Raw genomic sequence first — 16,303 nt, forward strand, 5'->3', positions numbered from 1 at the left:
ATTGTAGAGTTTAAGAAAAATGTTGTATTGGATTAAGTTTTCTTGCTTATTAAGTTAGTATTGGTTTTACTCGTAGTTATTGAAAAAGTTGAAAGGGTATTATTTACAATGAATTCTGTAAAGATTACTTTTCATAATCAAACGAACAACAATTGGATAAATGAATGTTTGGTTGTTTACATTGAAAAAAAAGGTTTTGTTGTAATTAACAAAGTAGATATCAATAAGGCTTTCAAGAATTAACAAAATGGAAAGTCGTGTTATAAGCAAGTATACCTCTAATTTATAAAGCTTATATTGTTGAACTTTATGTGTTTTATTTCAAAGATGTGGGTAAATTGGTTACGTGATATTTTATCAAGAACAAACTATCAATTTTGTATTTTTTTTTAACTTGGGACTATGGTTTTTAAAATCAGACTGGACCAATCAGTTTAATCAGGAACCACTTCAAGTCCGGTCAAATTTATATAAAAACATGGTCTGTTAATTGGCTCGATCAAAATCGGTAAACCAGACAGACAGATCAGAACCAGAAGAATTGAGTTTGACTCTAAAATTTCCCAAAAAAAAAAAAAAAAACTGTTTATAAATTCCATATGTGGTGGGATGGCATTGTTGGCTCTTGTCGCTTCTGCCTTCTAGTTAGTCTGGGTTAGTCTGGGTTAAGACTATTAATATTATTAATTGAATTAGCATAAAACCTTAAATTATTCCCAATTCACGATTCCACTTAACATCACAATTCACTGGGTATTCTAGTCTGCCATCTCCCAAGTGTAGCATTGGTAATTCATTCTATATCTCTAGTCTCAATCGTTGCTCAACTTGTCAGTAAGTCTTCTTCTTCCTGATTTGTTATTTATCTCCTTGTTTACTGAAATGGGTCTACTGTAATCTCTGGTCTTAGTGCTTGTTTTTCTATTTGAAATGGTGATGATCTCTGTTTCAGTTTTTGTTTACTGAAATCTGTTAATGTTTCAGTTTTATTTAATCAAATGAGTTTCTGTTTGAAATGGTGATAATCTTTGTTTTAGTTTTTGTTTACTAAAATCCATTGATGTTTCAGTTTTTGATTTGTTTACTCAAATGATGATCTCTGTTTGAAATGAGTTTTTGAGCCAAATATTGCCCAGGAAACCAGATAATGTTCTTCAGTGTTGCTGGGTAATTGATTAAATCATCACATTTTCACTTTATTTCTACCTTCCACCTCCGTTCCACGTATCTCTGGTAATTATCAATCTTTCCGTTATCCATATAATTGTTTATTTCTCTCTGTTTTCCTGTCAAGATGAGCTTCCTATTTTCTTCTGTTTGGTTGCTAAGAAAATTTTTGTTATTTGTTTAGAATTTTTTTTATGTTTATGAATGAGGTGAATTAAGCTCTTCAATATTCTGGGTAACGAATTTGTGCTTAATTTTTGCAACAAATGAACTGAGTTTTATAATTCAATAGATTTTAAATTGATAATTATGGTTCAGAAATTTCTTCTCATGAAAACTAATTTAATATCTATATGATTTATTTGGAGTTTATATTCCTAAAACAACATTACATGACAATTTTTTCTCCAGTTTGGGAATGACCTCTTCAATGGGTTTCCTCAAATTCCTAATAAAAATACTCTATCTCCAAATCTTCTAACACCCATTGCAAAAAAGGTATCAAATCCAAAATAGCTCTTCAGCTGCCATTTCAAAATCAAACAAATGATTATATTATAGTCATAATTTAGTTTCTTTTTTATATAACCAAGCATAACAAAATATGTTTTAGCTTTAATAAATAAAAGAAACACCTTGTCTAAATAAATAATTTAAGTGTACAGAGTGAGAAACTTGCTCTCTAGAAAATATTTAATTTCATTTTCAATATTTGAAAAGCTTATGTTATGTTAGTTAAAATTTGAAACTTTGAATTCCATTTAGAAACTATAACATTTACATCATTGTTTATAAAATGTCAAAGCTCATCTCATTTGATCGAATTTTGATAAAAGAATAAGTTTTAAAAGTTATTATTCCACGTTTATTCTGTATAATCTTATGTCATTTGTATTCAAAGTCTCAATTGAATTCACTGTTTGATCATGTAATGTTGTTTTAGGAATATATAAATATTTTATAATAACATTCAATTCTTGGTAGGATTAAAAAATCATATGTCTAAGTTAGTGTGTCCATTTTACCTTGTTGAAAAGTGTTTGCTTGTAATAATGTCATTACAAATGATAGTTTATTTTTTTAGTGAAATGGAAAACATATTATCATCTTCTGAGGCAGAATCTAAAGAGCAAGCATCTTCCCAACGTTCCATACGGCAAAAGAAGGATATAGCACATAAGTATATTAGTGAGGGAGCTAATTCTAAAGGGAAGAAGGTGCTAATATATGGATTTTGTCAAAAGTAAATAGCAAGTGGAGGTATTAATAGAATGAAACAACAGCTAGCTAAAGAAAGAGGTAATGTTGATCCATGTAAAAAGGTTACTGAAGATGTTCGATTTCAAATAAAAGAGTTATTGCAAGAAATTATTGAAAAATCTAAAGAAATAAGGGGATCATATAATGATCATGATAATATTCAAGAGATTTATGAGCATCAATCTATAAGTTCCTCTAAAGGAAAGGGAAAAGCAAGTGCTAGAATTGACACATTTTTCAAAATGCCTTGCGATCTTTCTCAACCTAGTATCACGGCATGCATGCAAAGTCAATAAAGATGGCATGATACTGACTTGGAAATTGCCTTATAGTTTTACTATGCATGTATTCCTACAAATATAGTGAATTCTCTTTTTTATCAAACTACAATAAGTAAGATAACAAATTTGGGTCATAGATATAAGGGTCCATCTTATCATGCTTTATGTGTAAATTTGTTAAAAGATGTTAAGCAACATGTAAAATTGATTCTTGACTCTTATTGAAGCACTTGGGATGAAATAGGTTGTTCCATTATGGCCAATGGCTGGACAAACATAAGACAAATGTCTTTAATAAATTTCTTAGTATATTAGCCTAAAGGAATTATATTTGTCAAACAGTTGATGTTTCAAGTTTTTCCACAAATGTAGATACTTCGTGTAATTTGTTTGTAGAACTGGTTGATATTTACTTACTAAAAGATTTCCTCACATTAGTTGGTCACCATGCGCTGCTCATTGCATTAATTTAATAATTGAAGACATAGGAGAAATGTTTGAGGTGCAAAGTTTGGTCAATCTTGATTTTAAGGTAACAATTTTTGTTTATAATCATAAATGCACTTTGAATTGATTAAGAAAAAGGCCAAATTGGAGAAAAATTATTCATCCTGGAGCCACTCACTTTGCCACCAATTTAATTGTTTTGAAAAGTTTACATGATCATAAAAATGATTTGCAAGCTGTTGTTATTGTGTGGATTACAAAAAATTCTTAAAGATGCAAAAGTGTAAAAAAGTTAAACAAATTGTTCTTAATGGAAATTTCTGAAATCATTGTTTGATCATAGTAAGGATTATGACTCCACTAATATGTCTTTTGCGTATTTATGATTTTGATGAGAAACCTACTTAGGTTATGTTTATGAAGGGATGTATAGGGCACGCTTGGGTATTAAGAAGTTATTCAAAAATAAGAAGTATTTGTACAAGCCTTACACCAACATTATAAATACTAGATAGGATAAAATGTTGCGTCAAAGTCTTCATGTTGTAGCATATTGGTTGAACTCAACTTTTCAATTTGATCGAGACAATTTTTACAAAAAATCAGAGATTATAAGTGGGTTGATGGATGTGACTGAAAAACAAATTATATATGACAAGTCAAGGTTGTCAGTTGAAACTGGTTTATATCGAGATCGTTTAAAAAGTTTTTCTCATTCATTAGCTTATACTAGTAGTAGAAGTATTCACCCAGTGAGAATCAAAATTTATCTATGCTTTAATGTTTACTATTAACTTTAATTTTATTTACTATATGTTTAGTTATTTGATCATTTAACTTATTTTTTAATGAAAGATGAATGGTGAAGATTATTTGGTTATGAAACTTCAAATCTATAAAAGTTAGCAATAAGGTTTCTTAGCCAAACAACTTTTTCTGGATGTGAACGAAATTAGAGTGTATTTGACTGCATCCACACGAAAAAAAGAAATAGGTTAAAGCATCAAAGGCTTAATAATCCTGTCTATATTCATTACAATTTGCGATTGAAAGATACTTATAAAAAAAATTAAATTTCTTTTCTCATGTGATTTTACATGTTTATATATATGTATGTATTTTATATTAGGTTTACTAATGAGAATAATATTTTTGTATTAATGTATATGATTATATCCTCCAAGAAGTCATATGATCCTATAAATTATGAATCAATTGATAAAACTAAGTTTTGGGTTGTGGATGAAGAGGAAGAATGAGAACTTGACTATGATGAATTAGAAAACATGTTTGAAGAAGAATATCGAAAAGATATTGAAGACTCATGTTCTCATGATCCTAAAGGTTTGTTTAAAATCAATAGGTCTCTTAAGTTCATGTGTATTTCAGATTTATGTTAAATTATAACCTTATTATATTTTTATAAGCGATGAAGATGATGAAATGGTGATATGTGATGACCATGATAATAATGAAGATTGGTTGGAAATTCCACCGTGGAGTGCTAATTGTTTGATTAAGATATTTAAAATTGTTTTGTTGTTTTAGTTTTTTTGAGTTTTTTGTCTTTCTTTCAATGAATTGAAATTTATGATTCAAAGAAGCAAATATACTTTGTTGTTATTGATAATTATACAACTTTGTTTTTGATGAAATTCATATAGTTTATGTTTAAAATATGTGTTTGTTATGATGATATTATTTAAGAAATTCATTATAATTTATCTGAAATTTTCCATGAAGGATTGAGACATAGAATCCTAGGTGAACTGCCAAGGAACTAACCAGGAAATCAGGGGAGACTTCTTTCAAAGACATTCATTTATGTTGTGATATGTGTTGCATTGGAGAGACTTAATGGAATATGCTATATCTTTTGCAGGGGAAAGACTTGGTGTTTGGCTTGCTCTCTTCCCAATTGTTTATTTATTAGTCGGAACTGCAACAGTGTTAATTTTGATAGGAGGAGATACATTGAAACTATTCTTCTAGATAGTTTGTGGACCTCTTTCTTCCTCAAATCCTCTAACAATGATTGAGTGGTATTTGGTGTTCGCTTCTCTATGCATTGTCCTATCTCAGCTCTCAAACCTCAACTCAATTACAGGGCTTTCACTAGTAGGGGCTATAATAGCCATTACTTACTCCACCATGGTGTGGGTACTCTCTGTTAGCCAACAAAGGCCACCATCAATCTCTTATGAGCCCCTTTCATTGCTATCTTGTGCAGCTTCTCTCTTTTCTATCTTTAATGCACTTGGAATTATAGCGTTTGCATTTAGAGGCCACAATTTAGCTATGGAAATATAGGTATAAATGAGCTTAATAATTTTTGAAGCACTAGCAAAATCAGTTATATTTAAAAGCGTTATATTCATTATCTGAATGATTTCATGATCTCATTTGATATTTTTCAGGCAACAAAGCCATCTACCTTTAAGCACCCAGCGAGTGTGCCCTATGTGGAAAGGAGCCAAAGTTGCCTATGTATTCATTGCTATGTGTCTGTTCCCTATAGCAATTGGAGGCTTTTGTGCTTATGGAAATCATGTAAAATCTTTATTCCTTATGCAAATGATTGCTGAAACATCAATATAAGCAGGGCTGGATTTGAGCCGAGCTCGAGCTCGGCTCAGTTCACATATAGTTGTCGAGCTCGTGAAAGTCAAGCTTGAACTTAGTTCGAATTCGGCTCGGTTTGTTATTCGTTATTAGAACAACGTCGTTTTAATACATATTGGTCAAAACGATATCGTTTTGTATCAAAATTTTTAATTAAAAAATCTGGGGAGTGGCTCAAGCTCGGCTAGGGTTAGTTCATTTCGGGCTTGATCAAGCCGAGCTCGAGCTCGAACTGGTTTGGTTCGAATCCAGCCCTAAATATGAGGCAGAATTATATAAATTCCAATTAGACTTTAAACCGCCCTCAAAGGAGGGGATATATATTCTTTTATGTTACTTTTAAATTTAATTAACTGGCTTATTTTAATTACCTACAGAATTAAGCCTTCTCTATTGTAGACATTTACTGTAAAGTAATTTGCTTAGAATCTTCAAAAACAAGAAATTTAAGGCACGAGGTTTACTGGAACAAGAAAAACAACTTTGCTTTTAATAAACTTCATATGGTTTATGTTTGAAATATGTGTTCATTATGATGATATTATTTAATAAATTCATTATAATTTGATAATAAGTTAAATCGATTGATTCAATCAGTTGAACCGATCGAACCATAGACCAGTTAAACAACTAGTTTGATTACTGGTCTGATTTTAAAAACCTTACTTGGGAATAATTTACTATAACAAAATGTTTCTTTTTGTGTGAGTTCACACGATGCTTCAAAAATAAGTTTGTATGCCAAATTGGTTTGATGGTGTAATTTAAGTTTTCACACGTTGGCATTATGACAACTGGAATGTATATTTCATTACCTTAATTCTGCATAGCAATAAAAAAAAATGATCATTTTAGTAATCGATTCGGTGTTGTTCCAAAGCAAAAGATGTGTTGATTGGTAAACAATTACAGAATAGTGGAGGTAATGGTTGATTTAAGTCAAGTCGGAATACAGGCTAATTCGAGTTTGACTCAAATCTATAGCTCAAGCTTAAGCTTGAGCAGATGTATGGTGTCATTGAAGGAATTTCAACAAGATAAATAGTGATGTCAACAAAGTGAAAAGTAATATTGAAAGGATAAACAATATTGTTATAAAGCTAATAATGTTATCAGGGCAAATAAGTCAAACTCAAATTCACTTAGAGTTCTAACTTGAGTTTGACTCATTTGAGTTGAATATGGATTCAAGTTCGAGTCAACTTAACTTGAATCTGCCCCTATGCAAAGGCTCCCCTTGACAAAAATCTTGAATCTATTGTTGCCCATCATTTTCATTTGCTTCACAATCTTCAACAACATAAATAATAACTTACATGGAATCAAATTAAAGCACTAAAACTAGCTAGACAATCAAAACAGAAGAAAAATTATGGAAGTAGGTGGGAGGCTAATGTGAAAGCAACCACCATATCGGTCACTAGCAACCAACAGAGCCAACAACTAACCAAATCTGAGGGCGAAATACTATCTAGACTATGCATTTTGAAATATTGTGATTATTTACCCCTTGGAGCCCAACGTATGTTATGGAAAATTATCTATGTAAGGGCACTATAGATATTGCATCATCCATGACAACCTAAATTTGAAATTTGTGGTTCTAGAAAAGCATTACCCAAGTTCCGCCAAATCCATAAATTCAAATAACAACATTAGGAAAGCTTTGTTCCATAAACCTAATTGTATCTTGCTTTTTCAGAAGCAAAGTGATGATGTTTTGCAAAATGGTGGTTCACTTTTAGGTTTATGAGTTTTAGGAGATTGTTATTGCGACGCCGCGTGTGGCCTAATGAGCAAATTCAACATAGTGATATACCATTAGTAGACAAGAAATGCCTACCATGGTTGCTCTACTTGTGGCCAAGAAAACATATTTTGGCGTGGAAGGTTTTTATAGTGATTTAAATATTATTTCGGCTAGATTTAGAGTTTAAAAATTAAAAAAAAAAGAAAAATATAAAATAGTTAAGGTGAATATATAATTTGTTAGTCTTATTAGAGATGTATGTGATATTAACTTATTATATATTAAAAAATATATTTAAACAAGAATCAATTTGAATAATAATAATGATACATCATTATTAATATTTAAATTAATATTTGTTTATAAATGCACGTAATATTTTTTATTATATATTATATAAAATAATGAAAATGTATTTTAATTATTAAAAATAATATTTAACTTTAATGAAGGGATGAAAAAAATAAACTTTTCAAAATTAACAAATGAAAAATCTTTTTTTTTTCGGGTGAAAAAAGTATTCTCACAAATTTACGGGGGCTTTGGAAAATTCCGGAAAAACGACCAATTGATTTTCATGGGTGAAGTCATTGCGGCCACGAATCATGGGGTCAAGAACTTAGGGCTTTAATTTGAGGTAAGCATGTTAATTAAGGGATAAAATGGTCAAATCTCATAACTGCACTTTATTTTGTTTTAGCTTCCCTCCCCTTCTGTATACTTTAACAAACCTTTTGGTTTGACCATAATTATATTTTTCCAAAATAACACTCTTCTTCAACCTTTCAATTCTTCTCCACAACTGGTAAAGGCCTTGGCAAAAAGAAGAAAAAGAAATTACTCCAACAAACAAATTCTTGTCTATCCTCTCTTCTGTTGTGTAAGTAAAATATTTGCTCCTTTAAATTCTCATTTCTTTTCTTTTCTTCTGTTTCTTTTGTTTCATTAAATCTCTGCTTCTTATATACTTGTTTGCTGAAGAAATGAAAGAAAATGCAATGAAATGTGTTACACATCTCAACTGCTTTCCTGCATTTTCTTCTCAATTCAGTTTCATGCTTTTATGTGAGAGAATCTGCTGCAAAGTTTTCACAATGCATTGATTCAAACAAGGTAAAAAAGATAAGACTGAACATACACGCCAAAGCAAAAACAAATTTCCACACTAGCAGTATCAAATTACATTACATTATAAATCATGGAAATGAAAACACACAAAAATTAGGTAGAAACTTATTCTATACCCTTTGCACACCATAAAACAAACAACAAATATGAATCGGCTCAACTTGTTATTCATCTTTACTTTTTTTTTTTTTGGGGGTCTGTTTCTTTAGTCTTATATAGGCGAGCTGCCTATGTATAATTACACTCTGACTAGGGTTTATGTAGCAGGTTCTGTACAAATGACAATATTCAAGGCCAAAAACTGGATTGGAAGAAGGTATGCCCGGTACCAATCACATGATAAGACAAACGAAAGAATGACAGACATCTAAAAAACCAAGAGGGAATTTTACTAAGTATTAGGGCACTCCTCTATTAGAATATGAAAGAGAGAAAATTTAGAAAAAGAAAAAATGTGAAAGGCACTCAGAACATGTTAGATGTTTCTGAGAGTAGAATGCTCAACAACATCCTAGACCAGGGGTCTTGGAATGCAGATCTTGTATAAGCCTATTTGTAAAATTTTAGGCTGAGATGGCCATAATCCTGGGAAACTGAATTCAAACAAAAGAAAGCAAAAAAAAAAAAAAAACTCAATATATGTTGTACTCGCCCTTGGGATCAAAGATGAGATATAGTGGTTTAGAGCATTTAGAATTGTATAAGTGAGTAGATCAGAGAAGGTGGTTATAGACTTTGGAGAAGGGCTCTTTTGCAGGGAGGTGGTTGGACAGAATTGGTGCTTGGATTGGGGGAAGGGGACTCAATTCCAAGTGTTCTTAGTAAGAAATTCCGCTCCTGAAAATGAAAGAAAAAGAAATTGGTTAGCCTCACATCAAAATCTGATATATGCATATAAGCAGATATAGAGTAGTATACTTATATCTAAATATGGGAACTTTGATTGAATTCTGCTTTAATCTTAGCGAAACTACAAGAGCAAAGAAAGACAAAAAGGTGAAATAGGATTAAAAGGGAAGAATAAAATGATGGAACTTTATAATTACACTGATTTGGTAGAGATTGCACAAAGATTAGCTACCTTGGAATATTTATTGTGTTTAAATAACACCATAATGGAAGGAGAAAATAGATCTCCTAGTTTCATATAATTATTCATTTTCTAAAAATAAAAATCAACACCTAAGGCGTCTGCTTGACAAAGTTCCAATGAAAAAAAATATATGCAGCCTCTTAGATTCACTTCATCCAGTAGTAGTCTGATAAAAACCAGGTGACCTCATTACCCAACATAAAGAGAAGAATGATTGTTGGCTTCGTACTGATGACATCTAAGTTCCACTCCTGTGGCAGTTTTGCAGTCACTCAACCATGAATATTTTTCTGATCCCAACATTAATACTCTTTCCTTGACAGTATTGCTCTTAATGTGTTTCATTTATTTCATACAGAAAAGCTGTTTCTTTATTAGAGATTAATAACTGTAAACTATAGACATATAACTAACATGGTTAGGAAACAATATGAGTGAAGCCAAAGTCACCAATAAAAATTCTGGAAAGAAACACTATCGGTACTTAGGTTTGTTACAGGAAGAAACAGGAGGAAAACCAAATCTTAGATTAATCCATCTTGAAAGTAGACATACCTCAGCATCTAGTTCTTAGTGTTCTCTATTGTCTTTGCTCTTGTTTTTATTTGATGGGTGTATCTAGTGAAAGTGCTGTACTATAAAATCAAATGCATACATTATTTAGAAATGTGTGTTGTATATAGTTAGAATCAGTGCCATCACATTTTCTGCAGGAATCTAAATTAAATAATTTCATGCTAGAGTGAGTGCTAAAGCAAGTACTACAAGTTCTGCTGCTGCCAGCTTGATAGCACATAACAAGCCATTTGCATGGCACCAATTATGCTCTGCTGGCTGGATAAACTATTATCTCCCATATTCATTTACTACAAAAGCTTCATCATTGTAATATCTCACAGATCCTTTCCCTACTGCCACTATGAATTCTGCTTTAGATTCAATAGTTGTTGACTTCATGATTTTATCACTTTACTGCCACTACTTGTTTTAAATCTAGTAGACACAATGGTTTAAGATTACTTACACTTTCTGAGAATTTTGGGCTGGGGATCCCTGCTGCTAAGGATCTGAATAGTGGAGTAACCTCGAGGGGGGAACTGAACGCTGTACTTGATGAGACAGAGACAGCTCCAGTGTTGTTCGTGTCTTCACCACCAGAGGGGAATAACACCACTGCATTAAATTCAAACATTTCATCAGCAAATTTATTAACTCTGAATGTATAATCCACACTATAGAAAAATATAGCTTATTCCAATAAAAATTTTATCACCTTCATTTGTGTTTGCACTCCCTTTATTTTGCTGCCCCAAGCAATGTTGCTCGCCAATATGAATTGATTGCAATTCAGCTACAATATCCTGATGCAGTGCATCTACCTCAGCTTGAATTTGATCTGGTTTATCACAGGCTGGATGAGGAATTAGAGTTGCTCCAGTACTATATTCAGAACTGGCTGGAGAGTCCTCATATAGATCTGGTTGCCTATGAAATATCAACAGCCAATTATAAATGGCATGCCAAGTAAAACCTGCTTAGACCTAGATGCCAATATAGTTTAATGTATTACCTCCAGGACAGATGACTTTCCTCATTAGTACTCCTTAAGTCCTCTATCAAATCTTTAAAATCTTCAAACTGAAAATCGATGTCAGAGATTGTATATCTTAGGATATCATTTTCTTTGCTTCGGTTCAGGAAATCTTGAAGAACCTGTATGCATATCAATAAATCTTAGCAGCCATGCAAAATTTGTGCATCATTAAAATTATCCCGCTATGAAGAGGAATTCTGAGGTACTAGAGTACTGAAGATGCTATGAATAGGTTTACTTTTATGGCTGCGTAGGACATCAATAGATTTAGTTATGCCTTTCTGCCTAAGTATGTAGCTCTAGTTTGGTTAGACAATAGTTCAGGGATCTTAAAGCCAAATGATCTAGGAACCAAACTAACTGTTAATCCAAAAAAAAAAAAAAATGCAACCAATTTTATCTCTTGTTGGTAGATCAATGACTGACAGGACAATGTATGACGTTGATAAAGCTGAAGAAAACACAAAATTAAATTTCACCTTCCATGCATCTTCCAAACTCTGTTCTGTGTCCTCTGTGTTAACTTTTAGCGCAAGTGAGCTAAGAAGTTCTGCTTGTTGCATCAAAGCAGTTATCTTTGGATCATCCTTTCTAAGAAACATTCCTTGAGTCTTATTGTTCTGAGCTGCTACAAGATCAAAAAAAGAAGTTATTTTAATTTTCTCAAAGCTAATATGACACAAGTGAAAACACCTAACAGAAATATATGAAAACACAATGTTGACCCCCAGATATTAATTGTTGGAGTTACAGTTCTCTCATTTTCTCATCTAAATATGTCTTTCAGGCTTTACTAGACCAATCTAATTGATCAATAATTCCAGAAATTTTGTTCAGCAGTGATTTACCATTATTTGACACCTCCTTCATATCACAATGTGAGGCTGGCAAGCCGTTTACACTGGGTAAGTTTTGAACCAACACTGTAAATGGAGGTCTGAACCGTGGATTCATTGTTGTTCCAGATTCCCTATGTGATCTGTTTGCAATGTTGTGGCTTTCTGCGAGATCAGGGATGTGTGACCTCCTGAATTGGAACAGAGAAGTAGTTTAATTTGTAAAAGAACAAAACTGAATTCTACTTCCTAAAAAACTACTCTTATTAGCAAATGTAATGTTGTACTCCACTACCTAGCTCTCTTAATGAGTTCTGTATTTTCTCGTGTTCCATCTGCATTGAACCCATTTTGGAATAAAACTCTCTTGTTGTTTTGGTTCATATATGGATTGTTATTCTCTTTAGCTAAAGCTTCATATTTTGCTCTCTTCTTGCACAATGTGGAAAACCGGTTCTTCACAGCATTATCAGTTCTGCATAAACAGAAGAGGGTTTAATTACTGAGAAAATCTGAATGCACAGAATGGGATTAGAATTCTTTAAAAACTAATAGTAATAATTATGTACCTCCCAGAAACCACCTTGGCTATTTCCGTCCATCTATTACCAAATATTTTCTGGGCCTGCAGATCACCTCAAGTTATTAGATGAATAAGTGATAAAATAACCCTTACCAAAACTCAAATGTGGGGGTTATTTTGTGCTCAACTTTTGAGAGACAAGATGAATAGCTATCAGTTATAAGTCTGGCCTACTTTGATCATTTTTTTTTTCTGTTTCAAAAAAAAAAAAACCCAATATCTACAACAAGAGCTGTAATAAGAGAAAAGAAAGTAAATCTAGGAATATAAGTTTAGAAAAAGTTTAGCAATTATTGTTGAACTAACCTCATCCTACTAGATTATTGAAAAACAAACAATTACCTCACATAAAAGCATATCTTCTTCTGGTGACCATCCCCCCTTCTTGAAATCCGAGTTCAAGTATGTGTACCATCTGCCATTTTAATTTTTCACCAACATCAGATTACGCTCGTAACCCATTTTTAATTCTTCATCGCCTTGAGAAAAAAAAAGAGGAACAGAAAAAAGATCATTCAGAACAAATTATTATGATTTCATTTCCCAACCTTCTTCTACACTGTCTCGTTGTTTTATCTTTAAATTTAGATGCAATAATTGACCAACTGCACACAAATATCACAAACCAAAGCGCGTCATCAGAATTTTTTTATAAAGGAAACTATAGATAAATAAATAACAAAAATCCCTACTTATCAGTTCCATGTATGGTAATCTGCTCCCTCAGTATGTTATCCTCCTACAAAATTGGACAAACCCAGATGAGAAAACCCATCCAGAATAAACCAGTATCAATCTATTAATCATAAAAACTATATTTAGATGAAAACAGAGCTTGACCAATAATATTAAAAAAAGAGAGAGAAGAAAACCTGTTGACTCCACGTAACAATATGTCGTTCCTTCTTCTTGGAGTCTTCATTAGCACATCCAATCTTCTTCGTGATTTCTTGCATTGTTCACTCAGTTTGTGTTTCTTTTGTAGGACGCTCCTCCCTTTATTAAAACCAATACACGCATGCTAAAGCTAACTCTTTACACACACCCTTATAAAATAAAACTTTGCCTTCAAAAAGGAACAAACTCTTTTATTTTTATTTTTTGGGGAAGGGTATTTACAGATACTGTTTGGTTCAAAGGGAATCGTAATGAGGTCTCAAGAACTCTATGCCTCGGATTCTAAACTTTTACATACCTAAACTTTGATCTTATTCTCTCTATGCTTCCCTTCACTACTACCACTATAAATGGCAAAAACCTCATTGGGTGGGTTGAATTTGATCTCGATATTCGAGTAATGGGGTGGGTTGAATACGCAGTAAAGGCCAGGTAGATCTAACAAATATACAATCAAAAGAAAAAAGGAAGAGGAGAAAGAAGGGAGAAGAAACAAAATGATGAGAGTGTAGAGATTGAAAGCTGCTTTGTTAGGATGCTGATGGGTGAGTGAATGAAATGAAGGATTTTGTTGTCTCAGTCCGATTATTATTCATCTCATTTTCTAAATTCTTCCCAGTCAGTCTGTTCTGTAATTTAATAATAAATAAATTTAAAATGAAAAAAAATATTAATTTGAATCAACGGATTCTTGCTTTAGTGCGCGGGTATGAAGGGCAGTTTGAAAATAACGCTGAATTCCATGTTTTCTCAATCAATACTCTTCACACTAGGTCTACACGTAGGTGTATCAAGAAAAGTGCGTGTGTGTGTATATATATATATATATATATATATATATATATATATATAATTTTAAAATTTTAAAATTTTTTTGATATATATATATATATCAAGAAAAATTTTATTTTAAAATTTTATTATTATTATTATTATTTTTAAAAAAATTATTAGGATTTGATTAGCATGACTATGACCACATCCTAAGTGTTATTACTTACTCTATTCTATTTTTTAACATATCAAATAAATGTGAATTTTATTTGTAAATTAATATTGATTTGGTTTTTTTTTTTTTTAAAAAAAAAAAGAAAACAATTTTGAATTACAGGTGATGTACACTTGGTGAGCTAACTCTTATCTAAATTCAATGCTGAAATTGGTCCCATTGGTTCAGAAGTCAGTAGTTTATATGAATGTAATTGGAGCGTGTAAGACACGCGAAGTAAGTTTGATGTGTGGTGGCCGCGCTCCTATTCAAATTGCAGCCTTCTTGATTCTTTTGTTTGTACATATAGCCAAATGGTCATGTGAAAATGCATGTATTAATTACTTGGCATATATTTTCAAATTTCAATTTGGTCTATTACTATTAAGAACATTTCAAACGTTGATAATATTCACTAAGAATCTAAATGTATTTTCTCATACATTTAGTAATCAATATTTGTTGAAATTATGAACTAGATTTTGTCCATAACGTATTGCATATAGTGTATAATAAAATTATATATATTTATTTTGAATATATAAATTAATATATATTTTATATATACTATTAAGTAATTGAATGATTTTAAATGTAAAATTAAATAACATTTAATCATATAATGACATATCATATATATATATTTATTTATATAGGCAAAAATAGATACACATAATATAGTGTTATTACCATGCTTCTTGCTTGTACTTTTGATTGGAATAAATTAATTTAATTATTTAATTATTCAAAATTAAATTATTTACATATTTTATTATTTCAAATTAATTATTAATTTACTATCTTAAAATAATTTTTAATTAATTCATAATCATATCTATTTAGTTACCGATAATATTAATAATTGAATAATTAAAAATTAAAAATAAAATAATTTTTAATTATATTATTATTTATACATATAATTTTATTGTTTAAGTTAATTGATGATATTTTTAACTTTTTACATAGATATTCAGTGATCTTCAATACAATCCAATGGGTGGAAAAAATTGCTAAAATCTTCCCCTCAGTTTTTTACATTTCAGTTGTAGAAGTGACAAACAAACAAAAAAATTACCTCCAAACTCTTTCCACATCTATTAGAATGCAAACTATCTTAACAGAAATTTTTTTTTGAATTACATATGCATAAAATTTATTTATTTTAACAGTCTATTTAATTATATTAATAAAATAAATGAGAATTTTAAGAATATAAATTAATAAATTATTTTCTTTATTTAAACATTGATTATCCATTTAAATAATTGATTATTTCTACCATTAGTTAATTAATTAATTTACCTAAGATTGAATATTTTATCTTTTGTTAATTAATTCAATAGAGTTTTATGATGAAAATAATAATATATAGTCTCATGCAAATCCACACCTCCTAATGCAGAAAATTTGGTAGAATTTTTTAATGCGATTTTTCATCATTAATTGATGTGTGCAAGTTAGAGTTTCTTACTAAATAGGGGCAATAACAATAATTAGATTATAAAAAAACTCAAATAAGTTTGTTATAGGTGTACAAGAAAATGAATTGAAATAAGTAAAAGCAATTAATGTAACATAAGAGTTTTTTCGTGGTATAGCTTAATGATTATAATACCTACATTCATGGTATTCTTATTACTTTAAGTATAGTACA

At 30.8% G+C, this 16,303-nt stretch overlaps 1 protein-coding gene and 1 long non-coding RNA gene across 9 annotated transcripts; one reads left to right on the plus strand and one right to left on the minus strand.

Annotated features, from left to right (window-relative positions):
* The first annotated feature begins 583 nt into the window (after positions 1-583).
* Positions 584-5,842, plus strand: LOC123207683. 5 transcript variants are annotated; one of them, XR_006500446.1, is made up of 4 exons: positions 640-834; positions 1,137-1,233; positions 2,252-5,465; positions 5,573-5,842. It is a non-coding gene; the product is annotated as an uncharacterized LOC123207683 (long non-coding RNA). The 5 variants fall into 5 exon arrangements; XR_006500443.1 differs by having other exon boundaries at positions 635-834; positions 1,137-5,465; XR_006500445.1 differs by having other exon boundaries at positions 641-1,233.
* Positions 5,843-8,662: 2,820 nt separating this feature from the next.
* LOC123207685 (transcription factor MYB124-like) lies at positions 8,663-14,249 on the minus strand. Of its 4 annotated transcripts, none has more exons than XM_044625154.1 (12): positions 13,634-14,249; positions 13,454-13,500; positions 13,310-13,366; positions 13,104-13,176; positions 12,748-12,803; positions 12,474-12,653; positions 12,191-12,369; positions 11,822-11,967; positions 11,319-11,461; positions 11,022-11,233; positions 10,773-10,921; positions 8,663-9,492 (listed from the first exon to the last, which is right to left on the minus strand). In XM_044625154.1, the coding sequence occupies exons 1-12, from the start codon at positions 13,715-13,717 to the stop codon at positions 9,382-9,384; spliced, it is 1,437 nt and encodes a 478-aa protein (XP_044481089.1). In that variant the 5' UTR covers positions 13,718-14,249; the 3' UTR covers positions 8,663-9,381. The 4 variants fall into 4 exon arrangements, with proteins under 4 accessions (XP_044481089.1, XP_044481090.1, XP_044481088.1 ...); XM_044625155.1 differs by having other exon boundaries at positions 11,319-11,386; positions 11,822-11,970; XM_044625153.1 differs by having other exon boundaries at positions 11,822-11,970.
* Positions 14,250-16,303: the final 2,054 nt, after the last annotated feature.

This window comes from Mangifera indica, unplaced genomic scaffold (genome assembly GCF_011075055.1).
Source record: "Mangifera indica cultivar Alphonso unplaced genomic scaffold, CATAS_Mindica_2.1 Un_0093, whole genome shotgun sequence".
NCBI lineage: Eukaryota > Viridiplantae > Streptophyta > Magnoliopsida > Sapindales > Anacardiaceae > Mangifera > Mangifera indica.

Coding starts and splice junctions, on each gene's coding strand:
- LOC123207685 (XM_044625153.1), bottom strand. CDS start 13,717: ATGCAAGAAATCACGAAGAAGATTGGATGTGCTAATGAAGACTCCAAG. Junction 13,367..13,453: donor ACCATACATGGAACTGATAA/GTAGGGATTTTT, acceptor ATTTGTGTGCAG/TTGGTCAATTATTGCATCTA. Junction 9,493..10,772: donor GCCCAAAATTCTCAGAAAGT/GTAAGTAATCTT, acceptor TTTCATTTTCAG/GAGCGGAATTTCTTACTAAG.